The sequence below is a fragment of the Geotrypetes seraphini genome, chromosome 3 (assembly GCF_902459505.1).
Source record: "Geotrypetes seraphini chromosome 3, aGeoSer1.1, whole genome shotgun sequence".
Lineage (NCBI taxonomy): Eukaryota > Metazoa > Chordata > Amphibia > Gymnophiona > Dermophiidae > Geotrypetes > Geotrypetes seraphini.
The window spans coordinates 136421922-136448589 of NC_047086.1; the positions used below are offsets into that span (position 1 = coordinate 136421922).

At 43.6% G+C, this 26668-nt stretch overlaps 1 protein-coding gene and 1 long non-coding RNA gene across 8 annotated transcripts in view; one reads left to right on the forward strand and one right to left on the reverse strand.

Moving 5' to 3' along the window:
- Positions 1-340: 340 nt before the first annotated feature.
- LOC117356784 lies at positions 341-13830 on the reverse strand. 2 transcript variants are annotated; one of them, XR_004538709.1, is made up of 5 exons: positions 13666-13830; positions 12782-12899; positions 10650-10723; positions 1923-1989; positions 341-1424 (listed from the first exon to the last, which is right to left on the reverse strand). It is a non-coding gene; the product is annotated as an uncharacterized LOC117356784 (long non-coding RNA). The 2 variants fall into 2 exon arrangements; XR_004538710.1 differs by lacking the exon at positions 13666-13830 and adding an exon at positions 13438-13652.
- A 172-nt stretch (positions 13831-14002) lies between these two features.
- The window catches only part of ASXL2 (ASXL transcriptional regulator 2), a 212289-nt gene continuing 199623 nt past the window's right edge, over positions 14003-26668 (forward strand). For 4 of the 6 annotated variants that reach the window (XM_033936463.1, XM_033936465.1, XM_033936467.1 and 1 more), the window contains exon 1: positions 14074-14126. Coding sequence is in view for 1 of the 6 variants with exons in the window: in XM_033936461.1 (XP_033792352.1) it covers positions 14070-14126 (57 nt within the window). In the remaining 5 variants the exon portion in view is untranslated. Of the gene's footprint in view, positions 14127-26668 lie in introns of all 6 variants that reach the window. The other 2 variants (XM_033936461.1, XM_033936464.1) reach the window with 2 other exon arrangements.

The window sequence follows — 26668 nt, forward strand, 5'->3', positions numbered from 1 at the left end:
GTATTTTAAACAAAAATGCAGGTTCTATCAGTGCTACCCTAAAACACAGGATTTATAACAGGATTTTCCCTACTTTAGTCACCCTGAGCCACAGGCACCAGAAATATAGGCTCTATACCACCTAAAACACAGTATTTTAAACAAAAATGCAGGAAGAGGAAATAAGATTTAACAGAGGAAAGAGAAGGATTTATTTTTTTGTGCTTTTTTTATATATTTTTTTTTTTAGTAAGAAACAGGGAGGAGAAGAGAAATTAAGCAGATATAATGCTGAAAACCAGTGAAAAGAGCAGAATATGAAATGTTGAGTAACTTAGCTTTTAGAAGTTCACAGGGCAGCCTTGTTATGACTTGAACAGCTGAAATGAATAATAAGTTTTTTAATTAAGTATTAATTCAAAATGAAGTTGTTCTAAAGCTGTGAAAGATTTTAAAATTTATTTTCATAAAATTACCTTGGCCCAGTCTTCTACAGTCCAGGATGAATATTTATTGACCCAGGATAATCTATTCTTCTTAATGGTTTCTGTGAGCAACAACTTTCTCAAGGGATGATATGTCTTCAAACCTGCTCTAAAAAGTTGACATCAAGCAGTTCTCACACTTGCTGCCATTGCATATTCTCTCCACTCCTGCTGCAAGCACTGCAAACTTGCTTTCCTGTTCTACAGACATATGTTGACCAAGATTCAGTCATCCCTGGCAATGGACAAGGACTTGTGACAACAGGCAAATATTCTTCTTGGTGACAAAGTTTCACCTCTTGCCAACTTTTTTTGACAGACATTCACAAACTGTGGTAAGATGTTCCGTTTCCAAGCAATTTCCTTCTACATTAAGGTTGTTTCCTCCAAAAGAAAACAAATCTGGCCCTTCTTCTTTGGACTAATACTACAGTTCTTACCCATTACTAGATTCCCATGTTCAAATTTTAATATTATACAACTCATAACACTTGCTAATGACTAGAAAAGGTTTGTTACATAAATGTACTTAATAAATATCGAAAACACAAAAAATGAGGTGTTTCAGTCTGTATATTAATCATCTTACAGTATATAATAATTTGCTGAAATGTAAGTGAGCTGGCCTGGACAGCCAATGAAAACTCTTCCATCTCAACTGTCATTCTGTATCATCTAAACACAGCAATTTAGTTTATGCTGATTTTTAACTGTCAGAAAGCTCTCAGCATTGCCAAAATTGATAATAATTTGGTCAGAAAGCAAATCTGTATTCCAAGAATATCTGGCATTCATTTTCCTTGAGATATTTGGAGCCAGCTCCTCACTGGAACCATTTAAATTTGTGTAGAAAAGGCAGTTGATCCTGACAACTTGTTCTATAGAAGCCTCCAAACTCCCCCTGTAAGGTGGCTTGCAGGTGTCGTCATATTAGGAAGACAGAACAATCATCACAAAGCTCTAAAAAACATAGAAAGTAGAAGCTGATATCAAAGTATGTTTATGTTTATTAAAATATGATATACCGCCAAATCTTAATATAGTTCTTAGCGGTTTACATCAGTAAAATTTTAAATATAAAAGGAATGCCATAAAAGATAGGATAGAACACAGAAAACATAACACACAACATATACAAATATAAGGCTTGGAACACAAAAAGGGCTGTTGGAGCATCAAAAGGAGGCTTGGAATGCCTAGAGAGGCAGCCAGAACATCAAGCAGAGGCTTGGGATGCTCATTTGTTGAATAGTGAATATTACCCCAAATGTTGCACACACTGCAAGAAAATATTCCAAAAATCTGCAACTGCTACAAATTTCCTGCAGCTGGTTTTCAAAAGTAGTCCAATTTGCAACACTGGCAGGCACTCAATGGCTGAGCAGATGGGGCAGGTGTGTAAAAGAGCAATATAGGAGAAAAACCTAATGCTCCTTAATGGACAACAGCACAACATACCTTAACAGGAGCAGATCTGGGAAACTTGACTTAGCAGAGTCCAGAGAAGAAAGTTAAAAGTCCAGGTCTAGAAAGAAAAAAGCACAGTTACTTACCGTAACAGGTGTTATTCAGGGATAGCAGGCAGATATTCTCACATGTGGATGTGGGTGATGTCATCCACGGAGCCTGGATGCGGACAGCTTCGCAAGTAGACTTGCTTGTAGAACTTTAGAAAGTTTGCGACTGCCGCACCGCACATGCGCGAGTGCCTTCCCTCCCAGAGCAGGATGCATCTCTCCTTAGTTCAGATAGCTAGCAGAGAAGCCAACCAGGGGAGGTGGGTGGGTTGTGAGAATATCTGCCTGCTGTCCCTGGATAACAGCTGTTACGGTAAGTAACTGTGCTTTATCCCAGGACAAGCAGGCATCATATTCTCACATGTGGGTGACCTCCAAGCTAACCAAAATGGGATGGTGAGAGAGTTGGCAACTTAGGAGAATACATTTTGTAACTGTCTGGCCGAAATGGCCATCCTGTCTGGAAAAAGTATCCAGACAATAATAATAAGTGGAAGTATGAACAGAGGACCAAGTGGTAGCTTTGCAGATTTCCTCAATAGGAGTAGATCTGAGGAAAACCACTGTTGCCACCATGGCTCTGACTTTGTGGGCTGTGACTCAACTCTGTAGATGCAGTCCAGCCTGAGCATAGTAGAAAGAGATGCAAGCAGCTAACCAGTTGGAGATGGTGTGCTTGGAAATCGGATGTCCCAACTTGTTTGGATTGAAGGAAACAAAAGGTTGAGGTGCAGATTTATGTGGTTGAGTGTTTTGCAAGTAGAAAGCCAAAGCACGCTTACAGTCCAGAGTATGAAGAGCTGATTATCCAGGATGAGAATGAGGCTTTGGAAAAAACACTGGAAGGACAATGGATTGATTGAGATTAAATTCTGAAACCAGTTTAGGTAAGAATTTAGGATGAGTACAGAGGACCTTGTCATGATGGAATACTGTGAAAGGTGGGTCTGTAACTAAAGCTTGGAGCTCGCTGACCCTGCGAGTGGACGTGAAAGCAATGAGAAAAACCACTTTCCAAGTGAGATATTTAAGATGAGCCGAATCCATAGGCTTCATCAATTGAGCAAGAACAACTTTGAGATCCCAAACCACTGGAGGCGGTTTGAGAGGTGGTTTGATATTGAAAAGACCTTTCATAAATCTGGAAACCACAGGATGAGCAGAGAGGGGTTTCCGTTTGATAGGCTGATGGAAAGCAGCAATTGCACTGAGATGGACTCGAATGGATGTGGATTTGAGGCCTGATTGAGACAAACGGAACAGGTAATCCAATACTGATGACAAGGAGGTAGATTGAGGCTCCTTGTGATGAATGTTGCACCAAACAGAAAAAAGCACATGCCACCATGTTCATTTCTGATTGTAGCATTGTCTAGTGGTAGGCTTCCTAGAAGCATCTAAAACGTCCTGTACAAACTGAGAGAACTGTAGAGTGGCAGTTAAGTTGAGAGGTACCAAGCGCAGGTTGGGATGAAGTAGAGACCCCTGACTCTGTGTAAGCAGAGAGGGGAAAACTGGTAGAAGCAGTGGCTCCCTGCTGCTGAGCTGAAGTAGAAGGGAGTACCAAGGTTGCCTGGACCACCGAGGAGCTATCAGAATCATGGTGGCATGTTCCTGTTTGAGTTTGACAACTGTCTAGAGAATGAGAGGGAATGGAGGGAACGCATAGAGAAACTGATTCGGCCATTCCAGTAGAAAAGCATCTGCCTCCTGTCGGTAAGGAGAGTATATCCTGGAGCAGAATTGAGGCAGCCTATTGTTGTGGGGAGACATGAAGAGATCTATCTGAGGAGTCACCCACTGAGAAAAAATGTGATGAAGAGGTGAGGAATTGAGTGTTCATTCGTGAGGTTATAGAAGACGACTCAATTTGTCCACCAGAGAGTTTTTCTCTCCTTGAATGTAGACAGCATTGAGGAAAGTGTTGTGAAGGATTGCCCAATCCCACACCTGTAGAGCTTCCTGTTCCTCCCTGCTTTTTGACATAGTAAATGGCGACTTGGTTGTCCGTCCGAATGGGGACTACCTGGTCGTGAAGATGCTGAAATGCTTTGAGAGCATTGAAAATCGCTCTGAGTTTCAACAGATTGATGTGACACTGGCGATCCGTGCTAGACCAATGGCCTTGAGTACGGAGACCATTGAGATGAGCCCCCCCAAGCGTAGGTTGAAGAATCTGTTGTGAGGACCTTCTGATGAGGGGATGTTTGAAACAGTAAACTTCTGGAAGAAAGCATCCACCAGTGGAGAGACTGTCTCAATGAAGGAGTTACTCTGATGTGTTGATATAGTGGGTCGCAAGCTTGCACCCACTGAGATGACATGGTCCACTGAGGAATTCCTAGGTGAAGTCTGGAAAAAAGAGTCACGTGAACTGTAGAAGCCATGTGACCCAGGAGAACCATCATGTGTCTTGCTGAAATTGTAGTCAAGGAAGACACTTTGTGGCAGAGATGAATGAGAGCATCTTGACGTTGTTGAGGAAGGAATGCTTTGAGTCAGACAGTGTCTAGAACAGCTCTGATGAACTGCAAACTTTGAGAGGGCTGTAGCTGGGATTTGGGAAAGTTGATTTTGAATCCCAAGCTTTGTAGGAATCACTTAGTCCGTTGGGTCATTACAATAACCCCTTGAGATGTTGAATCCTTGATGAGCCAGTTGTCCAGGTACGGGAACACTTGGAGGCCATGGTTCTGCAGAACTGCTGCCATTACAACTAGGCACTTAGTGAACACTCTTGGAGATGAAGCCAGGCTGAAAGGTAGCACTCTGTACTGAAAATGCAGATTCCCCACAGGAAATCTGAGGAATTGTCGAGAGGCTGGATGAATGGGAATGTGAGTGTAAGCTTCTTCGAGATCTAGAGAACATAACCAATCATTCTGATATAGAAGGGGGTATAGAGATGCCAGAGACAGCATCCAAAATTTATCTCTGACAAGAAATTTGTTGAGGGCTCTGAGGTCCAAAATAGGGCATAGATCGCCCGTCTTCTTCAGAACGAGGAAGTAATGGAAGTAAAACCCTCTGCTCTGCTGTTCCAATAGAACCTCCTTGATGGCACAGAGACGAAGCAGAGCTTGAGCTTCCTGAAGAAGGGTGGTCTGGGATGGATTGGAAGGATACTCTTTTGAAGGCAGATCTGGAGGAACCTAGATGAAATGAAGAGAGTATCCTTCCCTGATAATGGACAGCACCCAGAGATCTGATGTAATGATCTGCCAGCGGTGGTAAAAATGATGGAGACGACCTCCAATGGGAAGGGGAGAGGACAGAGTTAGAATGATGGAGGATATGCTCTGTATTAGATGGTCAAAAAGGCTGAGAGGCCTTAGGTGCAGCAGGAGTCTAAGGTTTCTGTTGCCTCTGCTGCTGTTGTGGTTGTCTCTTAGTATGCGCTCTTGTATAAGAAGCTGCTCTCTGTGGAAAACGCCTCTGATAAGTTGGAAGAGGTCTGAAGCCTTTAGAAGTAGAAGTCTTAGGCTTAGGACGAGTGATGGAAGCAAACGATTTTTCATGTTCAATTGTTTAGTAGCTGCCTCGATGGAGTCATCAAACAATTCATTGCCTTGACAAGGAATGTTGGCAAGACGATCTTGAAGATTAGGGTTCATGTCTATAGTACGGAGCCAAACAAGCCTACGCATTACTACTGAAAAGGCAGCAACCCTCGAATAAAGCTCAAATGCATCAAAACCCTGCAAGACGATGTTGAGGAATATATTTTAAATATTCAGGCAGTATGTCAACCAAATGCTTGAAATAAGAAATGAAAACAAAATTGTAACTCAAAACTCTAGTTGCCATGAGAGAATTTTGATACAACTGGCGACCAAACTTATCCATGGTCCTGCCCTCTCTTCCAGGAGGGACAGTGGCATAAACTTTGGCAGGATTGGTCTTTTTCAGAGAAGACTCCACAAGAAGGGACTGATGGGATAACTGAGATTTCTCGTAGCCCTTGCAGTGGACCATCCTGTAACGAGACTCCAGCTTTCCTGGGACTGCAGGAATGGAATAAGGTATCTCAAGGTTTCTCTTAAAGGTTTGAGAAAGAAGTCTATTAATGGGTAATTTGAGAGACTCCGCAGGAGGACGAGACATATTCATTTCTTTTAAATACTCCTGGGAGTATTTGGAATCAGAATCCAAAGTAATATTGAGTTCCTTACTCATTTGACGTAGGAAAGAAGAAAAAGATATCTGCTCCAAAGAAGGTTTACCTTGAGGAGAAGAAGGTGACCTCAAGGTGCCTCTCAAGGCAGAGAATGAAGGTGAAGCTTCTCTGTAGTACTGATACCTGAAAGAATGGATAGAATCCCTTGAGGGGAAGTAGCAGCAGTGTCTGGAGGTGGTATTCTTGACTTCGGAGTTGGAGGCCTCGAAGAGTCTCGAGGCCTGGAGAAACGAGTCTTGTCTCGAGAAGAAGATCTATGCCTCAATGAATGCCTCAACTGATGTGGAGAACCATACCTCGAAGCAGGCAGGTCTCGCTGAGAAGAAAGTTGAGGAGTCTTTGCCCTATGCCTCAGGAAGGGTGATGCCTTATATGAGGAGGGAGGGCTGGAGGCTGGAGATCGAGATACCAAAAGGGATTGAACGCCTGGTGTTGAGGTATCTCGAGGCACTGACAAGGACTCGACTCCTTGCATAGAGTGTGAAGAGTCCTCTCAAGGCACTCCCAAGGCCTCGACTCCTTGTATAGAGTGAGGAGGACCATCTCAAGGTACAGCCAAGGACTCGTCTCCTTGTGATGCTGCTAAGTGCTCAGGCTGGACTGCAGGAAGCAGAGTCGAGGTAGGAGCATGTTTGGCAAGCATATAACCAAACTGACGATCCAAGATGGTCTGGATCATAGCCTCCAAATGTGACACTGAGACTTGAGGATCTGGTACATTTGGTGTGGCTATAGTCTCCGAGGAAGAGGAGGAATAATGACTCTTCTACTTGGAGACATGCTTCTTGGGTAGCTTGATAACTACTGCTGGTACCAGACCTGAGGGAGGCAGTGAGCAAGCGTTTCGTCAGGAGAAGACTTAGTAGATTTACTCGAGGACGAGGACCCGCCGAACGAGGATGGCTTGATTAAAGTTGAAGCCGAGGTCGAGGCAGAGGCGGAACCCCTGTAAACTTGACCGGATTCAAGGTCGAGACCGGGGCAAGTGGATCCATAGCTCCAAAGAGTTTTTCCAGCTGAACTTGACGATGTTTGCGGGCACAAGGTTGAAGGGCAGCGCAGTAGACACATGACTCCGGACGATGGTCAGGTCCCAAACACTGAATACACCACCGATGTGGGTCAGTGAGGGAGATCGCGTGCTGGTAATGGCTACACTTCTTGAAGCCTGTGACTGGCCGGGACATAAACGGAAAGATAGCTGCAGCTAAGTCGAAACCTGCCAGCTGAGGCCGTGAGGCAGGCCCCGCTGTGACTGAAAGAAAAATAAAGTAAGTCTTTTTTAAAAAATATAAAACGTGCAAGAAATACACAGCGACCCTGAAAAGAAATAAAACACGAGCCGCAGTGAGAGAAGGCACAAAGTAGAACTGAGTCTAGCACAGAGCATTGAAATAAAACTTCTTGGCTCTGTGGAAAACTGAGAACTGAGGAGAGACACGCCCTGAACTGGGTGGGAAGGCACTCGCGCATGCATGGTGAGGCAGTCACGAACTTTCTAAAGTTCTACAAGTCTGCTTGCGAAGCTGTCTACATCCAGGCTCCTTGGATGACGTCACCCACATCCACGTGAGAATAAGCTGCCTGCTTGTCCTGGGATAACAAGGAGGTTCAGATCAGGAATAGGGAGGGCTCCAATTTGCATACATACAGTTTATATTGAATGGAGAATATGCTACTGTAAAGCCTGCAAGGATAAGTCATAAATTGTTTTCTTATGCTGAATAAAATTTTGCTTTAAGCTTGGGACCTGGCTTGGCTAATTTATTGCTTAAAGGGCCTCACCTCAGAGCCAGAACCTTAAGTAATTCCTCGAGCTTATACTACCTGCTCAAAGTACACTGCTTTTGACAACAAAAATACATTTCTTAGGCTAGTGACAGTGATGTATGCTGCCACATAGAAAAACCTGGATTTAATTAATGGTACAGACCTTCCACTTCCCAGGCCAGCAAAGGCAAGGGATAAGTATTATGAGTCTCGCCGGGGATATTACCGTATTAGTTAAATGCTTTCTGCACTGGTCTCAGAACATTACCAGATGGACTCTCAGTTCTTTAGTGGTGAAGAAATGCTTTTGTACACTGTAGAAACTAAGGACCATCAAAAATACTTTGACAATACATCCTTTAGATTACTGGTGCAGTCTCTGATCCTATCAATTCTGGAGTACTGCAACATAGTTTATCTAGGTATCCCAAAGAAAACAGTACAAAAATTAAGAATAGTGCAAAACACCGTGGTTCGCTTGATCTTCAGATTGAGGAAAAATGACCACATTAGCCCTTACTACAGAATGTTGCACTGGTTGCCAATGGAGGCGCAAGCTTGCCTGTATTTGTTTCAAGCAGGTCTGGGGACTAGCGCCTTCTTACCTACTACCACATTTCATACTACATAACCCCACATGGTCAACCAGAAACCGTAACATATTTACATACCCAAAGATCACAGGCTGCAAATACAAATCCTTTTTGGACAGGTCCTTCATGTTCCAAGCAAGTAAACAGCAGTCCTGGCTGGGTAATTACATTAAAGCAGTCAGGCTGACCTACGGCGCCTTCCGGAGAGCAATTAAAACCATACTGTTTGAGGAATTCATCTCCTAAACAGTAGCCTCACTACCTACAAAGTTATATTTTCCCTCTGTCAAATTCTGTGTAATATGTTGTTCCCTCACTTTCTGCATTTTGCAATTTGCTGATTGTCCAGCGTTACTCCTTGGGTTGCATTCATGAGACCTAAATTACATACCGTATTTGCCGGCGTATAAGACGACTTTTCAGTACCTTAAAATCCTCCCCAAAGTCGGGGGTCGTCTTATACGCCGGGTACTGTTTACATCACAGCTCTTCAACCGCCGGTCCGCGGACCGATGGCGGTCCGCAGAAAATTCCTGCCGGTCCACACAGGACCGGCGAGATGGACCCGTTAAATTTTCTGCCCCGATGGTGTTTGCAGAAATCTTCTGTTCCTCCCAGCCTCGGGCGATCAAGACAGGCGGTCATTCCCTCTGTGAGTCTCGCCTATGCGGAAACAGGAAGTTGAAACAAAATAGGCGGGACTCAGAGAGGGAAGGTCCCGACGTTTGCAGCCTGTCTTGATCGCTGCCCCTGCTGAGTCGCCGAAGAGGGCCGCGGGGAAAGTGCAGGCAGAGAGAAGATGGTCAGCGTGCGCGGGGAGGTCAGCGTGTCGATTGGGGTCATCAGCAGCGTTTGTGCTGAGTCTGCCCACGTGCAGGATGCGGCGGGTAGGGGCCTCCGACTCGTCTTGGGCGGCTGGGCCTGCGGTGCAAAGCTGTTTTTTGCCGGCTTGGGGGGGGGGAGGGGTCGCGAATGTGCAGGGCACAGCAGGAGTAAGATCATGGGGAGCCTTCAACAGTGGCTGTCTCCTCTCCTAGCAGCTCTGTACTTACCAGGGCAGTGATTCACTTTGTCAACTTCCCCTTTCCTCAAAGGCGGCAACGGACCCAAGGCTGCCTAAGGAAATCACTGCTGCAGGCAAGTACTGAGAGCTGCTGGAAGGAGAGGAAGCCACTGTTGGAGGCTGGGAAGCTGATGGATAAAGGGAGAGCTGCTACTGCACCTGGAGAGAGGTAGAAAGAGAGATGCTGCTGGGAGGGGAAGAGGGAAAGAGTTGGGAAGAGAGCTACTGTTGGATAGGGGGGAGGAGGGAAGGGAGAAGGTAAAAAGGAAGGAAACAGCTGGCAGGGAGATTAGAGGAGGGAAAGGGGAGAGACAGGAATGAGAAAGTAGAGAGAGATTGATGCTGGAAATGGGATCAGCAGAGAAATGAGAGAGGGATAAAGATGCCCTTAAGGAAGTTGCGGGGGCGAACAGGAGGCTTTTGAAGGCTTTTAAAGGGAAACTGTCATGCCAGCAAACTTGCTAGGGACTTGCCCGGCACTTGCTCTCTCCCTCTATGTGTTATCTTCCTTCTATCATTGACAGTTTCAGTTTGGTTAACAGTTTAGAAAACAAATAGCATGGCAGCTCCCATGGGTTTATTGTTCTATTCAGCTTTAGTGAATTAATTAAAATTGTTGAAATAAATTCTGATGTTCTTTTAAGTTTTATTTGTTGTGCAGAAGGTGTGCGGAAGAAGGGGTAGTCTTATACGGCGAGTATATAACAAACTCTATATTTTAACTGTAAAAGTTGGGGGGGTCGTCTTATACGCCCAGTCGTCTTATACGCCGGCAAATACGGTACTTAAGATTCATATTTCCCTTTTAACTATTTCTTGTTAATAAGTTGTACCCTCACTACTTGTATCCTGTAATTTGTCGACTGTCCAGTTTTATTCTGTAATTCGCTTTATCCTGTAATCCACCTTAATTCGCTTCATTCTGCAATTCGCCTCATTGTCCAGCTCTATTCTAAATTTCACAGATTGATCAGCTTTATTCCTTAGGTTGCATACATGAGATCTATACCACATACTTAAGATTCATATTTTCTTTTTATCTATTTCTTATGTAATAAGTTGTACCCGCACTTCTTGCATTCTGTAATTCACTGATTGTCCAGCCTTCTTTGATGTGAAATGCCTAAGAAGTCATTCGACTGTGGTGGTATAGAAGAATAAAGTTATTATTATTATTAAGCAAGTCTTTTTTTAATATGGACTTAAAACAAGAGAAAAACTCACAGGGGAAGATTCTCAAATGTTTGTGGTAAAATCCAATGGGCCGCTATAGCGGCCACTTCTGTAACAATTTAAAAAAGGGAAGTCATTCTTAAAAATGGCGCATGCAAATGAGGTTCGAGGAAGGTCACTAAATTTGCATGTGCCGATTGCTGGTGATAATGATCGGCACATGCACAGAATAAACCCCCAAACAAAAAAGATCCCAAAGTCAAAGATTGGCAGGAGGGATGTCCATTCTCTCCTGCTGCTGTCAAGCAACTCCTCCCCCCTCTTATGGGAAAGGCCTTACGCAACCTGGCCAATCAGAGCCTTAGGCCCTTCCCCAGTGCATCCACCATTTTGAAGAGGCAGGCCTGCTGGAACCAGTTTAGTGATCATGCTAAAGTTTTGAGAATCTTCCCCAGTTTGTTGCTTGCACAGAATTGTAGCTCTTGGCAAGGTCCACCCTCTGTCAATGTAATTCCTTACCTCAGGAAACTGGGAAGGGTAATTCAGCTGCTTGCTGAGAATAATGCTGTATTTTTATTAGAAATTAACAATACTAAAGGTGAAAAGATTCTTATATGAGACAGTGCTCTCTGCAAGCCATGCAGTTACTGAAACACAGAAATCTAGCTACTGTTCAGACAGAAAAAGAGCAGTTGAGAATAACACAGAGGCTACCAGACCAGTGCTAGAGTGTCAGCAACCACTAGAAAACATCCCACAATACACAGGGGGAGCTGGAGGATTCATTGTTTAAGGCACAATAGCAGAACCTGCTACAGAAAGTGCTTACTGTATATGTTAAAAGAAATATTGAACACACAGTTCAACACAAACAGCCTGCTGGCAGAAAAATAAGGGTCTTCTGCTCCCTGACCTGGCCAGGGGAGGGGATGCTTTAGATCTGTGGTCTCAAACTCAAACCCTTTGCAGGTCCACATTTTGGATTTGTAGGTACTTGGGGGCCTTCAGAAAAAATAGTTAATGTCTTATTAAAGAAATAACAATTTTGCATGAGGTAAAACTCTTTATAGTTTATAAATCTTTCCTTTTGGCTAAGCCTTAATAATAATATTGTAATTTATAGCTAAAGAGACATATGATCAATAAACTGTTTTATTTTACTTTTGTGATTACAATAAACATACCGAGGGCCGTGAGTTTGAGACCACTGCTTTAGTAGTAGCATAAGTCAGGGTTCAACTAAACTGTCGGTGCACTGACAGCTAAGGGGCTCAAACTTAAACAAGTCTAAAAACCCACCCAAGTTAGCACTTGGAGAAACTAAAAGACAGGTCGGTCGTCCAAGTGCCAATAAACAAACCTATTTTTGGACATATCCAGGGACTTTTTAGGCCTCTGAATGCCGTTTTGCGCCCAGAGCTGAAAGGGGCGTATTTGGAGGAGTGGTTGGGGCAGGATGTGGGCCGATTTAGACTTAGTTGTCCTGCAGGGATAATCGAATGCTTTACTAGACTTCCTGGATGAAACTTATACGTTGTGAGTTAGACGATGTAAAAACAGGTACAGTATAAGTGTCCAAAAAGTATCCAAAGTGACCAGATAACCAGTGCAGAGACAAAGTAAAAAACCTCATACATTCCCCCAGTGTTCATTGACCCCCTTACCCTCTCCCCACAAAGATCAGAATAAAAATGTACATACCTGTCTCTAAAACATCAGAACCTAGTATAGGAAAACCTAGTCTCTTAAATAGCCTGGCGGGTGGGCTAGTGAACCATAGAGAGGAAGATCCAGGCCCATAAGCCACTCTAACCAGTACAAGGGGGTGGAACATGTGTACCCACCAAAACCCTACTGTACTGCCATATAGGTGGCAACTGCAGTCATAAGGGCTACTGGGGTTGTAGACAGGTGGGTATAGTGTGTTTTTTGGCGGGGCTCACCTTAACCTATAAGGGAGTTGTGGTGAGATGTTTATGTGGCACCCTTTTTGTGAAGTTCACAGCAGTGCCCTGGTAAGGTACCTCTCACATGTCTTGTTCTGGGCGTTTGGGACTTGGATGAAATTTTGGTCGAGAATGTGGTATAAAGATAGACGACCTGGTGGTCTGGACGAACAATAGTCTGGACAGATAGATGATTCTATAAAAAAAAAAAAAAATTATATATATACTGAATATATTATATATACTGTATATAATTTTAGACTACAGCTGCCCATTTTGGGTGTCTAGTGCAATACGTCCGAATCAGACTTAGACCTATCTTTTGATTATGTCTCTCCACGTGAATTAGGAGGATTAAAAACCAGCATAAAAAATATTCTGGATACTCATGAATGGCTCAACAGAAACCAAATCCTGTTAAAACAAAGCCCGCTCAACAACAACAAAAAACTCTTAATAAAACATGCATTTTTCTAGAAAGGCTGCAACAGAATCTACAGATGTCATATCAATTGCCGACTTTGAAATGTTTGCGGTTTTAGCTGCTTTTCGAACCGTTTTCTACAGCACACCGAAAAGGCGAGTTGCTCAGGGTGTTCTTTTATTTAGCAAGGTAAAAACGTCCCGACTTTTGCCTTGATATTTATTTCCTACTACAGTAATCTAGACGCATTAGGCTGCTGCTGGACACCGTGATCCTACCACAAGGTACATGGACAACATGCTTTAATTACAAAAGTGGGTATTAGGTGATCTGGCTGCAATCCTATTCTCTCTCTCCACGTCTCCAACAGGAAATTAAACGCCTTGAACGCTCCCCGCCCGTCGTACTCATGTAGCTGCCGGTCTTGGCTGTCTCCTATCAGGCCGTTCAGTTTCACAAGATAGGCCATAAGGTTGCTGCGTGAGTACACCTGCGAAACAAAAAATTGTTAAAATAACAACACAAAATAAGATGCCACCTTATTCTTGGACACGATGTAAATGCGACGGCCGGTGACGTCACCGCCTCTAGGGGAGCTGGGTTCTTCGCCCCTCCCCCGCCTGTTGACAACCGGCGCGCGGCTGGTACAGTAGGTGACGTCAGCGCGGGATCGCGTCACATGACCCTGGCTTTTGCCTTGTACAGTAAGAGGCCAATATGGCAGGAGGTGCTGCTGCAGGGAGAACGGCTACAACTGCGAGGGCGCCAGCTAGGGACGCTGCCCTGCTCCGCACTGATCTGTAGAACAAGCGTCAGAGGAGATCTCTCGCGCTGCTCCCGGCGCTGTCACTGAGCGAATAAAGTGGGAAGTAAGGAGAGGGAGGGCACGGGGTCCGCCGCGCCCTCCGCCGCCGCGTCAGTTTACCGCCCGCAGGCTCCGACATGAGGGACAGACAGCGGAGGAAGAAAGGCAGGACCTGGGCAGAGGCGGCCAAGACGGTGAGTGTCCGGCAGCCGTTTAAGTGTCAGTCGCGCTTTGGCTTGAGATCTCACGCTGTCACCGCTAGGGGTAGTACGGGTCCCGGTAGGGGACAATCTCCGTTTGGCGCTGTCACTGGTGCCATAAGGTGCTTTGAGGCGCATAGAACTTTCTTATTTCACAACACATCATAGTGCTTTCCGCTTTCTTCTTTTTGAAAAATAATTATATATATATATATATATATATATATATATATATATATATATATATATATATATATATATATATATATATACATCTATGCTCAGTGGCGTACCTAGGGTATGTGGCACCCGGGGCCCATCATTTTTTGACACCCCCTCCATCTATATGAAAAATATGATTTTTAGTACCAATCTACATATCGCACCACAAGAGTGTACCTAGGAAAAGGCTGCATCTTAAACACTGCAGTGAGCACTAGAACACCAACACATACATTGTAAAACTAAACAAGCCAGATCCCGCACAGTCAATTGGTCCTGTAGTCAATGCCAACTGAAAACTATGTCTTTTTCATACACACAGAACAGAGATACACCCTCGCCCAAAATGGAATAATCACAAACTAAAAATAGAAATATGTAGACAAAAGTTAAACTGATCTGCCAAGAAACCAGAACCTGGATACAATGCAACACCACAAAAAACAGTAACACATGTCCTCTAATACAGTGCAAAATATAAAGACAGTAGATGTAAATTTGAAAAAACTGATACATAACAATCACCACTTTATAAATTAACAAATAAAAATAAAACAAATAATGAGAAATAAAAAAATACCATTTTATTGGACTAATCCCCGTAAGCTCGGTCCCCATCCCCGCAAACCACCTGATTCCATCCACACAAGCCTTGAATTGTTTATATTAAAGTATAAAAAGAAACAATATTCTGTACAATTGTCAATTTATAAATCAGCGTCTTCTCCCCACTCTCTTCCCCATTTCCCTTCAGCATCCTCAGCCCACTCTCTCTCCACTTTCCTTCAGCGCACGCACATAAAAACAAGCAAGTAATTTTATATCATTTTCATTCTATTCATTCATAGAAATTAAAGTCTAGATAATGCCAGTCACATAACAAAACATGATTTTACAAAAATAATTCCCTGCAGTCAAGCCTGCAAGGATTACTAGATGTCTTTCAGCAGCTCCCCTCCCTCCCTCCCCCTTACCTTTGTGGCCAAGTCAAAATGATCTACCAACAATAAAATTTTAAAAACACAAAGCACGCTGTACGCAGAGAAAATGTTAATTATCATTTATATTCCGCGGGTTTTCAAAGAGGTCAAGACAGATGACTTTATGCAATGTCACCTCAGTAACAACTATACAAAAATAGACAAATATTCCCCCTCCCTTTTTACTAAACTGCGATAGCGGTTTTTAGCGTAGGGAGCTGCGCTGAATGCCCCACGCTGCTCTCGACGCTCATAGGCTCCCTGCGCTAAAAAATCTATTGCAGTTTAGTAAAAGGGGGACATAGTGCAAAATATAGACAGCAGATATAAATTTTCAAAACGGACACATTTTGATCACTAAGTTGAAAATAAAATCATTTTTCCTACTTTTTTGTCTGGTGATTTCATGAGTCTCTGGTCCTTCTTCTGGTCCTTCTTTCTCTCTCCCCCTGGCTCCCCTCTTTATTTCTGCCTTTCTTTCTCTCTCCTCCTGGCCCCCCTCTTTATTTCTGCCTTTCTTTCTCTCTCCCCCCTGGCCCCCCTCTTTATTTCTGCCTTTCTTTCTCTCTTCCCCTGGCCTCCCTCTTTATTTCTCTCTCCCCCTGGCCCTCCTCTTTCTTTCTGCCTTTCTTTCTCTCCCCCTTGACCCCCCTCTTTATTTCTGCCTTTCTTTCTCTCCCCTTGGTCCCCTCTTTCTTTCTGCCTTTCTTTCTCTCTCCCCCTGGCCCTCCTCTTTCTTTCTGCCTTTCTTTCTCTCCCCCTTGTCCCCCTCTTTATTTCTGCCTTTCTTTCTCTCCCCTTGGTCCCCCTCTTTCTTTCTGCCTTTCTTTCTCTCTCCCCCTGACCCCTCTTTATTTCTTCTTCTTTCTCTCTCCCCCTGACCCCCCCTCTTTATTTTTTCCTTTCTTTCTCTCTCCCCCTAGCCCGCACAAAGCCATCGTGCCAATTTCTCCACTTCCCCGATTCTTTCCCTACCCTCACCCCCAAGCCAGCAGCCGATTTCTCCCTACTCCTTCCCCGATGTCCTGAACTTCATCGGGCAGCAGCAGCATTCACAATTCACTGCTGTTGCCCGCTTCAGGCCTTCCTCTCTGTCGGGTCCTGTCTTCATGAAAACAGGAAGTAGGCAGGACCCGGCAGAGAACAAGGCCTGAAGCCGGCAACAGCAGCGAATTGTAAACGCTGCTGCTGCCCGAAGAAGGTAATGGAGCACCGAGGCAGTCCGCTTCTCCCCCCTCCCAGCCGAACCCCCGCTGACCCTCCTATCTCCCCCCCGTGAACCTTTCCGACCTTCCCAGCAAGAGCAGCAAACCTCCTTCGCGGCTTTCTCCTCCCTCTGCCGCGTTACTGATGACGTCATCAGTGATGCAGCAGAGGGAGGATAAAGCCGACGCTACTGGAGGGAGGTTTGCTGCTTTCGCTGGGAGGGTTGGAAAGGTTCACTTGGGGGGGGAGAGATAGGATGGTCAGCGGGGTTTTGGCTGGGAGGGGGGAGAAGCGGTCTGCCTTGGTGCTCCAAGGCCTGGCGCCATTACCTTTTTCGGTAATGGCGCCGTTGCTGCTTTCGCTGGGAGGGTAGGAGCGCGATAGGGACCGGGCCAGCTGTGCACCCCCCCCAAGGCGGCACCCGGGACGGACCTCCCCCCGCCCCCCTTGGTACGCTACTGCCCTGGGGAAACAGCCTGCAACAAGATCGCGCGATGCCAGCGATCTTTGCTTGCTTAGGCTGTTTCCTCCGCCGCGGTCCCGCCCCTCCTCTGACGTCAGAGGAGGGGGCAGGACCGTGGCGGAGGAAACAGTCGAAGCAGGCAAAGATCTCTGGCATCGCGATCTTGCTGCAGGCTGTTTCCAGACGCGACACCCGGCGCAGGGGGGGGGGAACTGGACCGGAGCGGGAGCACCCCCTCAGGGCTTGGCACCCGGGGTGGACCGCCCCCCCCGCCCCCCCTTGGTACGCCACTGTCTATGCTTTCTAAGCCGGGTTCCTTCGTCGTCGTACCCCCCTCCCAATTTGCAGGGTTGTCATTAGCATAACCTGTTGAGCTAAAAGTCTCCCAGACTATATATAAAATCTTTAAGGACACCTAAGGGAGCAGGCACTTTATTTTGGTCTAGCAGTTCTAGTAGTTGCAAGCATTAAATAATATGTTAAAGCATTGTAGTGAAAGTTAATTGGCGTCTTCAGCATCTGGTGTATGCTAGTCCGTTTTATACCCCGTATTTACAGTTATACTGAGAAATTTTGATTCCCTTCTGGAAAGTGCTTTAGTGTCTTAGTAGGAGTTATCCCTAATGTAGGCAATTATTTTTCCTCTATGATCTGAGTGCATTATTCCCAAACCCATGTCTTCCATGTGGTGGTCAAGTGCTTGCATTATAAAAAATAATAAAAACAAAAAAAGCCCACTCCTGTTTTAAAACCATTTCTTATTTTGCCCACTCAGGTAAGAATACAATCACAGTTGTCCTGTTTATTAGTCTAGCTGTATATACAAATATATTCATACTACATTTCATACATGAAACATATGGACAGATCCAGGTTTTTATAAAGAGGGTATATAAAAGGTGTGACATATTTCTATTTCTTTCCACTCTCTTGTCATCTTCACTGGTGCTTTTCCTCCTTCTCAGTTTTCTTACCCATGCTTCTTCTAAAGGCCCTTCATGCATGTTCCTTCTCATTTCTCTCTCTGTCTTTCCCAGATCCCTGTGTCTCTCTGTACCTACGTTAGATACCTCCTGTTGCCTTTAAAGTCATCTACATCCCCTTAAGTGTCTTTCTATTTTATCTTCGCCTTTCTGAAGCTTCCTATCTCCCCACATGTAATTCCTCCTCAGTTCCTCTTTCTCTTTCATCGCATCAACTTTGGATTTCATCCTTTCCCTTATTTTCTATCATAGTAACATAGTAGATGACGGCAGATAAAGACCCGAATGGTCCATCTAGTCTGTCTGCCCAACCTGATTCAATCTAAAAATTTGTTGGGTTTTTTCTTCTTTTTCTTAGCTATTTCTGAGCAACAATCCAAAGCTCTGCCCGGTACTGTTCTTAGGTTCCAACTACTGAAGTCTCAGTAAAGGTCACTCCAGTGCAACTAAACCCTCCCAGCCATTGAAGCCCTCCCCAGCCCATCTTCCACCAAATGGCCATAAACATGCACAGACCATGCAAGTCTGCCCAGTACTGGCCTTAGTTCTTCAATATTTACTATTATTTTCTGATTCTAGATCCTCTGTGTTCATTCCACGCTTTTTTGAACTCCGTCACCGTTTTCACCTCCACCACCTCTCTCGGGGGCGCATTCCAGGCATCCAACACCCTCTCCATAAAGAAGAATTTCCTTACATTGCTCTTGAGTCTACCACCCCTCAACCTCAAATTATGCCCTCTGGTTTTACCATTTTCCTTTCTCTGGAAAATATTTTGTTCTACGTTAATACCTTTCAAGTATTTGAACATCTGAATCATTTCTCCCCTGTTCCTCCTTTCCACTAAGGTATACATATTCAGGGCTTCCAGTCTCTCCTCTTTTGGTGCAAACTTCATATCATTTTCGTCGCTCTCCTCTGGACTGCTTCAAGCCTTTTTGTGTCCTTCGCCAGATATGGTCTCCAAAACTGAACACAATAATTCAAATGAGGCCTCACCAACGACCTGTACAGGGGCATCAACACTTTCGTTCTTCTACAGGTTACGCCTCTCTTTATACAGCCCAGCATCCTTTTGGCAGCAGCCACCACCACCTTGTCACACTATTTTTTCGCCTTTAGATCTTCGGACACTATCATCCCAAGATCCCTTTCCTCATTCCTGCATATCAGCCTCTCACCTCCTAGCATATACGGTTCCTTCCAATTATTAATCCCCAAATGCATTACTCTGCATTTCTTTGCATTGAATTGTAGTTGCCAGATATTAGACTACCATATTCCTCTAACTTTTGTAGATCCATTTTCATGTTTTCCACTCCCTCCTCGGCGTCTACTCTGTTACAAATCTTGGTATCATCAGTAAAAAGGCAAACCTTTCCTTCTAACCCTTCAGCAATGTCACTCACAAACATATTGAACAGGATCAGCCCCCAGCACCGAACCCTGAGGGACTCCACTACTCACCTTTCCTTCCTTCGAGCGACTTCCATTAACCACCACCCTCTGGCATCTGTCTGTCAACCAGTTTCTAATCCAGTTCTCCACCTTGGGTCCTAACTTCAGCCCTTCAAGTTTGTTTAAGAGCCTCCTATGAGGAACCGTGTCAAAGGCTTCAACTGAAATCTAAGTAAATTACATCAAGCATATGTCTCTGGTCACCCAATCAAAAAAATTCAATCAGGTTCATTTGACAAGATTTACCTTTAGTAAAGCCATGTTGCCTCGGATCCTGTAACCCAGGGGTGTCCAATGTCGGTCCTCGAGGGCCGCAATCCAGTCGGGTTTTCAGGATTTCCCCAATGAATATGCATGAGATCTATGTGCATGCACTGCTTTCAATGCATATTCATTGGGGAAATCCTGAAAACCTGACTGGATTGCGGCCCTCAAGGACCGACATTGGACACCCCTGCTGTAACCCATTAGATTCAAGGAAGTTCACTATCCTTTCTTTCAGCAACACTTCCATTATTTTTCCAACAACCGAAGTGTGGCTTACCAGCTTGTAGTTTACCGCTTCATCCCTGGACCACTTTTGTAAATAGGGACCACATCCGCTCTTCTCCAATCCCCAGGAACCATTCCCGTCTCCAGAGATTTGTTGAATAAACCTTTAATAGGACCCGCCAGAACCTCTCTGAGCTCCCTCAGTATCCTGGGATGGATGCCATCCAGTCCCATCGCTTTGTCCACCTTGAGTTTTTTAAGTTGTTCATAAACACTTTCGTCCGTGAACAGCGCAGAATCTACTCCATTTTCCCGTGTAACTTTGCCAGATAATCTCGGTCCTTCTCCAGGATTTTCTTCTGTGAAAATAGAGCAGAAGTATTTGTATAGCACGTTTGATTTTTCCTCATCACGTTCCACATATTGGTTCCTAGCATCTTTCACTGATATATCTGAAAAAATTTTTGTCTCCCTTTTTTACATTTTTAGCCATTTGCTCTTCTGCCTATGCTTTCGCCAGACATATCTTCCTCTTGGCTTCTTTCAGTTTCACCTGGTAGTCTTTTCTGTACTCATGTTCTTGAGTTTTTTTATATTTCAGGAACGCCAACTCTTTTGCCCTTATTTTCTCCGCCACTAGTTTGGAGAACCATATCAGTTTCCTTTTTCTCTTGTTTTTATTTATTTTCTTCACATAAAGGTCCGTAGCCATTTTTATTGCTCCTTTCAGCTTATACTACTGTTTTTCCACTTCTCTTAAGTCCTCCCATCCTAACAGCTCTTTCTTCAAGTACTCTCCCATTTTATTAAAGTCCATACATTTTAAATCTAGGACTTTTAGGATCGTGCAGCCGCCCTCCACTTTAGTCGTTATATTCAACCAAACCGTTTGATGATCGCTACTTCCCAGGTGAGCACCCACTCGTACATTAGATATACTCTCTTCATTTGTGAGGACCAGATCCAATATTGGTTTTTCCCTCGTGGGTTCCGTCACCGTTTGTCTGAGCAGAGCCTCTTGAAAGGCATCCACAATCTCCCTACTTCTTTCCGATTCTGCAGATGGAACTTTCCAGTCTAATTCCGGCAGGTTGAAATCTCCCAACAGCAGCACCTCCTCTTTCTTTCCAAACTTTTGGATGTCCACAATCAGATCTTTATCAATTTGCTGCGATTGAGTCGGGGGTCTGTAGACTACACCCACGTAGATAGGTTTTCTCCATCTCTGCTATTGCTCCAGGTTTCTTTCTATCTCTTGGATTCCCCCACATTGCACTCTCTATTTTTCGCTCTTCCTCTAGATTGCTCTCTGTTTCTTTGGATAGTGCCAAAGGCAAAGTGGTGGTGGTGGGGGAGCAGGTAGTACTACCCTCCATCTCCTCAACTGGGAGTGCATGCCTATTAGACACCTACACCATCAGCTTATTATTACTGCCAGTGGTATGACCTAGTTCAATCTTTATTAATTTTTAACATCTTACAGAATAATGCAAATCACAAGTGGATCATTACTGCTAGTGGTATGACTGACAAGGAAGAGGAGCAGTTGAAGTCAGCATTTTAAAGATGGTATTCTTTGATATGGTTTTGCGTCAGTGGTTTGCTTAGCTTCCCAGCAAGACAAAGGCTGATTTGAGTATAACTTCTATTTGAGATGCTTTTGGATACTTTGAGGTTTTAAATACATGAAATTGTAGTATTACTGGCAAACTTTGGCATACGAGTGGCTGCTGAAAAGTTCTCAGCCTAACCAAGAAAGTTGGGACAGTCTCCATCAAGGGCTATACACTTCAGTCCAGCAATTTTCCACTTTTTTCGTTCCATATGTTTCCAAAAGAACAAAAAAAGTGGAAAACCCTGGACTAACCCCCTCTTCTACAAAACTGTGATAGCAGTTTTTAGCGCAGTGAGCCGCGCTGAATGGCTTGTGCTGCTCCCGACGCTCATAGAGTTCTATGAGAGTCGGGAGCAGCGCAGGCCATTCAGCGCAGCTCTCTGTGCTAAAAACTGCTAGCGCAGTTTAACAGACGAGGGGGTAAGTGTAAAGCCCTCGACAGAGACTGCCTCAACTTTGTTGGTTGGGCTAAGAACTTTTCAGCAGCCCCTCATATCTGCAACTTTAAAGTGACATAATTGCAGGCATACAAGATCATTTTATTTGTCAGTATTTGTGGTGATATCGGAGGGCATGCTTGAATTTTCTGGCCAGTCTGAGCTAAGTGCATTGGAGATTTTCAGGGTTCCTTTTGTAATGTCCTGCATCATAGGTGTGGCATGTTTTTGTTCAAACTTTTCTGACCCTAGTTTTTGACTAGAGTTTGGAGGTTAAGTTTTCTAACACTAGCTTTTGACATACAGGTGTTAGGTCTTGTATTTGGTTTGAAAAACTAAGGGCTCCTTTTACTAAGCTGCATTAGGACTTTAACGTGTGGAATAGCACACGCTACATTGCCACGCGTGCTAGACCTTAATGCCAGCATTGAGCTGGCGTTAGTTCTAGCCGCGCAGTAATTTCTTGCGTGCGCTAAAAACGCTAGCACACCTTAGTAAAAGGAGCCCTAAAGAAATGATTTAAAATTTGTTTTCTGGTCTTTAAATTCTTTTATGGATTGTTACCTTCATTCGTGATGGAATTTTTTATTTGCTGAATGGCAGTTCCTGTTACAGCATGTCACCAACCCTCCGCAGAGTAGGGCTGTCGGGTGACAAACACAGGGATTCTGGCGTGTCCCCTCCAACCAGGGGTACCTTCAGGACTTTTTCAGGTGGCCCTGGGCAATTGCCTGGGCCTAAGAGATGCAAGGTAAGTAAAAAGGTTTCACCATATCACCAGCCAAAACAAGTTCTTTAGGAAAGAATAAGTTGTTTATTCTGACCCACAGGTCAAAAGTATGCAACAGAAAACAAACATCACTTTTGCAGGTCATTCAACAAAAATAGTAGATTTGCAAAAATAAAGCTTTACTGCAAATTCAAAATAAATCAAAACTCCTTAGGCAACCATAGCCACAGCAAACTCTGGTAACAGTTCAGCTTTTCTCTCAGCTCCCACATGCAGGCAAAATCACACAGCTGAGACAGATAATCTAATTAGCTTCAAGAACGGGAGTCACAGCAGGATTTCTAAAGTTCCAAAAACCAAACTTAACTATGTCAGTTGGAGCTTCAGGTTCATAAACTTGCTTTTAAATCCATTCCTCAGTTTGAAGCAAGTATTATTCTTACTCTCAAAATACTTATAAAGTTCAAACATATCTTAACTTCTGCAGGCATAGTTTGCACAGCAGAAACAAACCAAACATCAGCAAAAGAAAGAAAGAAACACAAACCACTAATGGTTTCTCAGTTGCTGCATTCTTTCATGCAACTTCCATACCTTCCGTCTGGCTTTCTAACATAGGGCCAGCCAGTTCTATCTCCATGCCTTCCACACGATCTAGAACCTGGTAGTTTGAAGTAGGCAGGATTTCCTCCAAATCCTGCATGGAATAATCCAGCACGTTTTCCTCTCCTGCTCTGTTCCACAGCTCTTCACCTGCCTTGAGCTGTGGGAGTGACTCGCCCTGGTCACTCGCTCCTCCTCCTCCTGCTTGACTCAGCCTGCTTTTAAACAGACCAGAGCCAATCCCCTTCAGCCTGTAGCGGGGGATGGGTTTTGGCTCTACAGCAGTTTTTCTCTGCCTAGGTTTTTCTACTGCAGCTACCTTCCTCGTGGCTTCACTAGCTGCTCTAAAGCCAGGAGGCTGTTGTTGCCAATCTGCCTGCCTCTGTTCCAGTTCACTATCTCTTTGGTTATGGGGGCAAGGGAGGTCAGCCTCAAGGTGAGTGCCAGAATCGATCTGGTCTGCTCTTCTGCATCCGATCCTATCAGGGACCGGACTAGTGCTGGTGCTGGGTTTGTCACAAGCACCAGGAATTGGTTTCTACTTAGTTTTCCTTCTGTATAGGAAAGCGTTAACATTTTTATCTTATTGGGCTGCTTTTATTTGAAACTCTCTTCCGTTTAAGATTAGATCGATTTGGTTCTGATTCTATAAACAGCGCCCAAATTGTCCAGTGCCTAAAAAAATGGCACCGGCCATGTGCCATTTACAGAATCACAGCTAGCGGACTAAGTGGTTTATTTTTGAATTCAATCTCTTACCGAATGTTTAGAAGATCTGTGAAGACATATTTATATGATAAATTTGTTTAAGAAATTTTAGTTATATGACGGATATATTTCTGTTAGTACTTCATCTGTTTCTGGCAGATCTTCTTGTTGTAAACCGCTCTGAGCTGTCAAGTTATAGTGGGTTATAAATAAAATTTTATTATTATTATTTAAAAATTTAGGCACCTGAAATGTAGATGAGGGTTTTAAAGGCCTACATTTTAGATGCCTAAGGTTTTGCAGAATCGAGCTTAGCGGCACTTAAGTCATGTTCCACCCATAGAAATGCCCACTTAGGCGTTAGGCACCTATCACACAATTTTTTTTAGTGATTATTGAGGCTATTAAGGATATTTTGCCAATTAAGGTCCCCTTTTATCAAACCATATCAGGGTTTTTTATCGCTGGCAACTGCGGTAAAAGCTCTGACGCTGATAGGAATTCCGTGAGCGTCAAAACTTTGACCACAGCAGCCAACAATTAAAAAGCCCTAATGCGGCTTGATAAAAGGGGGCCCGAGTTAGGCACCCTTTATAGAATCAGCCCCTTCGTGAATATTCCGTTTTTAGGAGATTGCTAAAAACTTTATTTCAGAAATATGTTACAAATATAAATCTTGGCAATGCCTAGTTTATTTTGTTTGAAATTGCATCCTTTTCTGATTGTTTTTGGTGTTTGCTATATAATTTCCTGGGATATATACCCAGACATTGCATTGAACTGTTGAAGTATATGTGGGTTATAAATTCTCGTTGTAATTTACTCCCCTTTCATGAAGCCGTGTTAGGCTTTTTTATTGCTGACCGAAGCGGTAAATCTCTGACACTCATAGGGCTCTTTTTACGAAGGCGCGTTAGGGCCTTAACTCCCAGAATAGCGCGGGCTAAAATGCCGGGCTAGCCGCTTGAGCAGGCGGTAGTTTTTTGGCTCGCGCACGCTATCGGTGCGTGTGCTAAAAACACTAGCGCACCTTCGTAAAAGGAGCCCATAGTATTCTTATGAACGCTGGAGCTAATATTGCCACGGCCAGCGATATAAAAACCTAACAAGACTTCATAAAAGGGGGCCTTAATGTAATGTAATGGTTTCTTTTTTGGGAACAAAGCATTCAGTATTGTATATGAAGTAACAAAACCAACCTATACTCCCCTTATACTAAGCCGTTAGAGCCCCTGGGCCATGATAGAAACCTCTATTGTGGCTTAGTAAAAGGGGGATATGTTTGGATCAGTATTCAAAAGCAGTTATCTGGATAATAGCATTCACTATCTGGATAGGGGTGCTGACTCTCTGACTACCCCAGCCATCGTTTAAAAAACACTGACCATGGTAGCTGATTATTAACCCAAATTAGGGGCCTAGGGTACAGTTCCCGGGACTTTTCCATGTGCTAAGCCCAGATTTATCACAGCATTAAAGTTGGGTCTTTGTGTGGCAGATTGTGTGCTAATGTTCCCATTGACGCATGGCACCTGCAAAAAATTAAAGCGGGAGCACTTACTGCCTCCTATGTAGGAGGGGCTAAGTGTCCCCACATTAACCCCTTCAAATACTAAAAAATTTCCAACAATTCAAAAAAATCAAAATAAATAAATGCACTATCTCAGTGATGTAGCAAAGACTAGACAGTTCTGATAAGGCTTATATAGGATATCAGAATGACCTTTTGAGTTATCTAACTCATCGGGTCTGGCAATTCCTCATTCATCCATGTTGTCTTGTTTGTGCATATTATCTTATTTGTGCATTGCATGCTTAAGTATAAATTATTTAAGTGCATTAGATAACTTAGCTTTTAAATAGTGTTGTTTCATGCTTCTCCAGCATTAACATAGTGTTCCCCTTTGCCAACGCATTTTGCCACTCTTTATCAAGGCTGGGGATTCTAGACATAAGCATAAAAGAAAACACCCAATTAAAATCAAATTTACAATAATTTTAAGCCCAAATATATCAAAAATATCATACCTGAATGAAATTACATCGCTATTTACATTAACCCAGCATTATCCAGTTAGTGCACAATAATCCTAAAATGCTAGCTGGACAATATAGGAATGGCCACTCTCCACCCATGACACACTTCCTTTAAAAAATAATTAACAAATTTGTGCTTAGCCACAAAAACAGGCAAAATGCTGCAGCATGGTTTTACTTGCTTTGAAATAGCCTGTTTCCCATTCTAAAGCCATGATAAGGGCTTCACATCCTTTAGTAAAAGGGCATCTTAGTTATTACCCTTGAAAAGCAATAACATGGCTTTACAATGTAACTGGCATAAAAAAATATCTACATATAAAAAAAAGATCAATTCATTTGTTTTTCAAGTTTTTAAACTGATTTGTAAAATGGATGATTTATAGAAAGTCTTTTCACAAATATTACATTACATTACATTAGTGATTTCTATTCCGCCATTACCTTGCGGTTCAAGGTGGATTACATCCAAACTAAAACAAAATTATATTCAAAATTTGAAGGAATAGAATAAGCGATGACATAGAATTTTTAAGGTAATATATATTGGGTAAAGAGTTATCAAAGGGAAGTGGAGGTCTTTAGGAAATAAGAATAGGGTG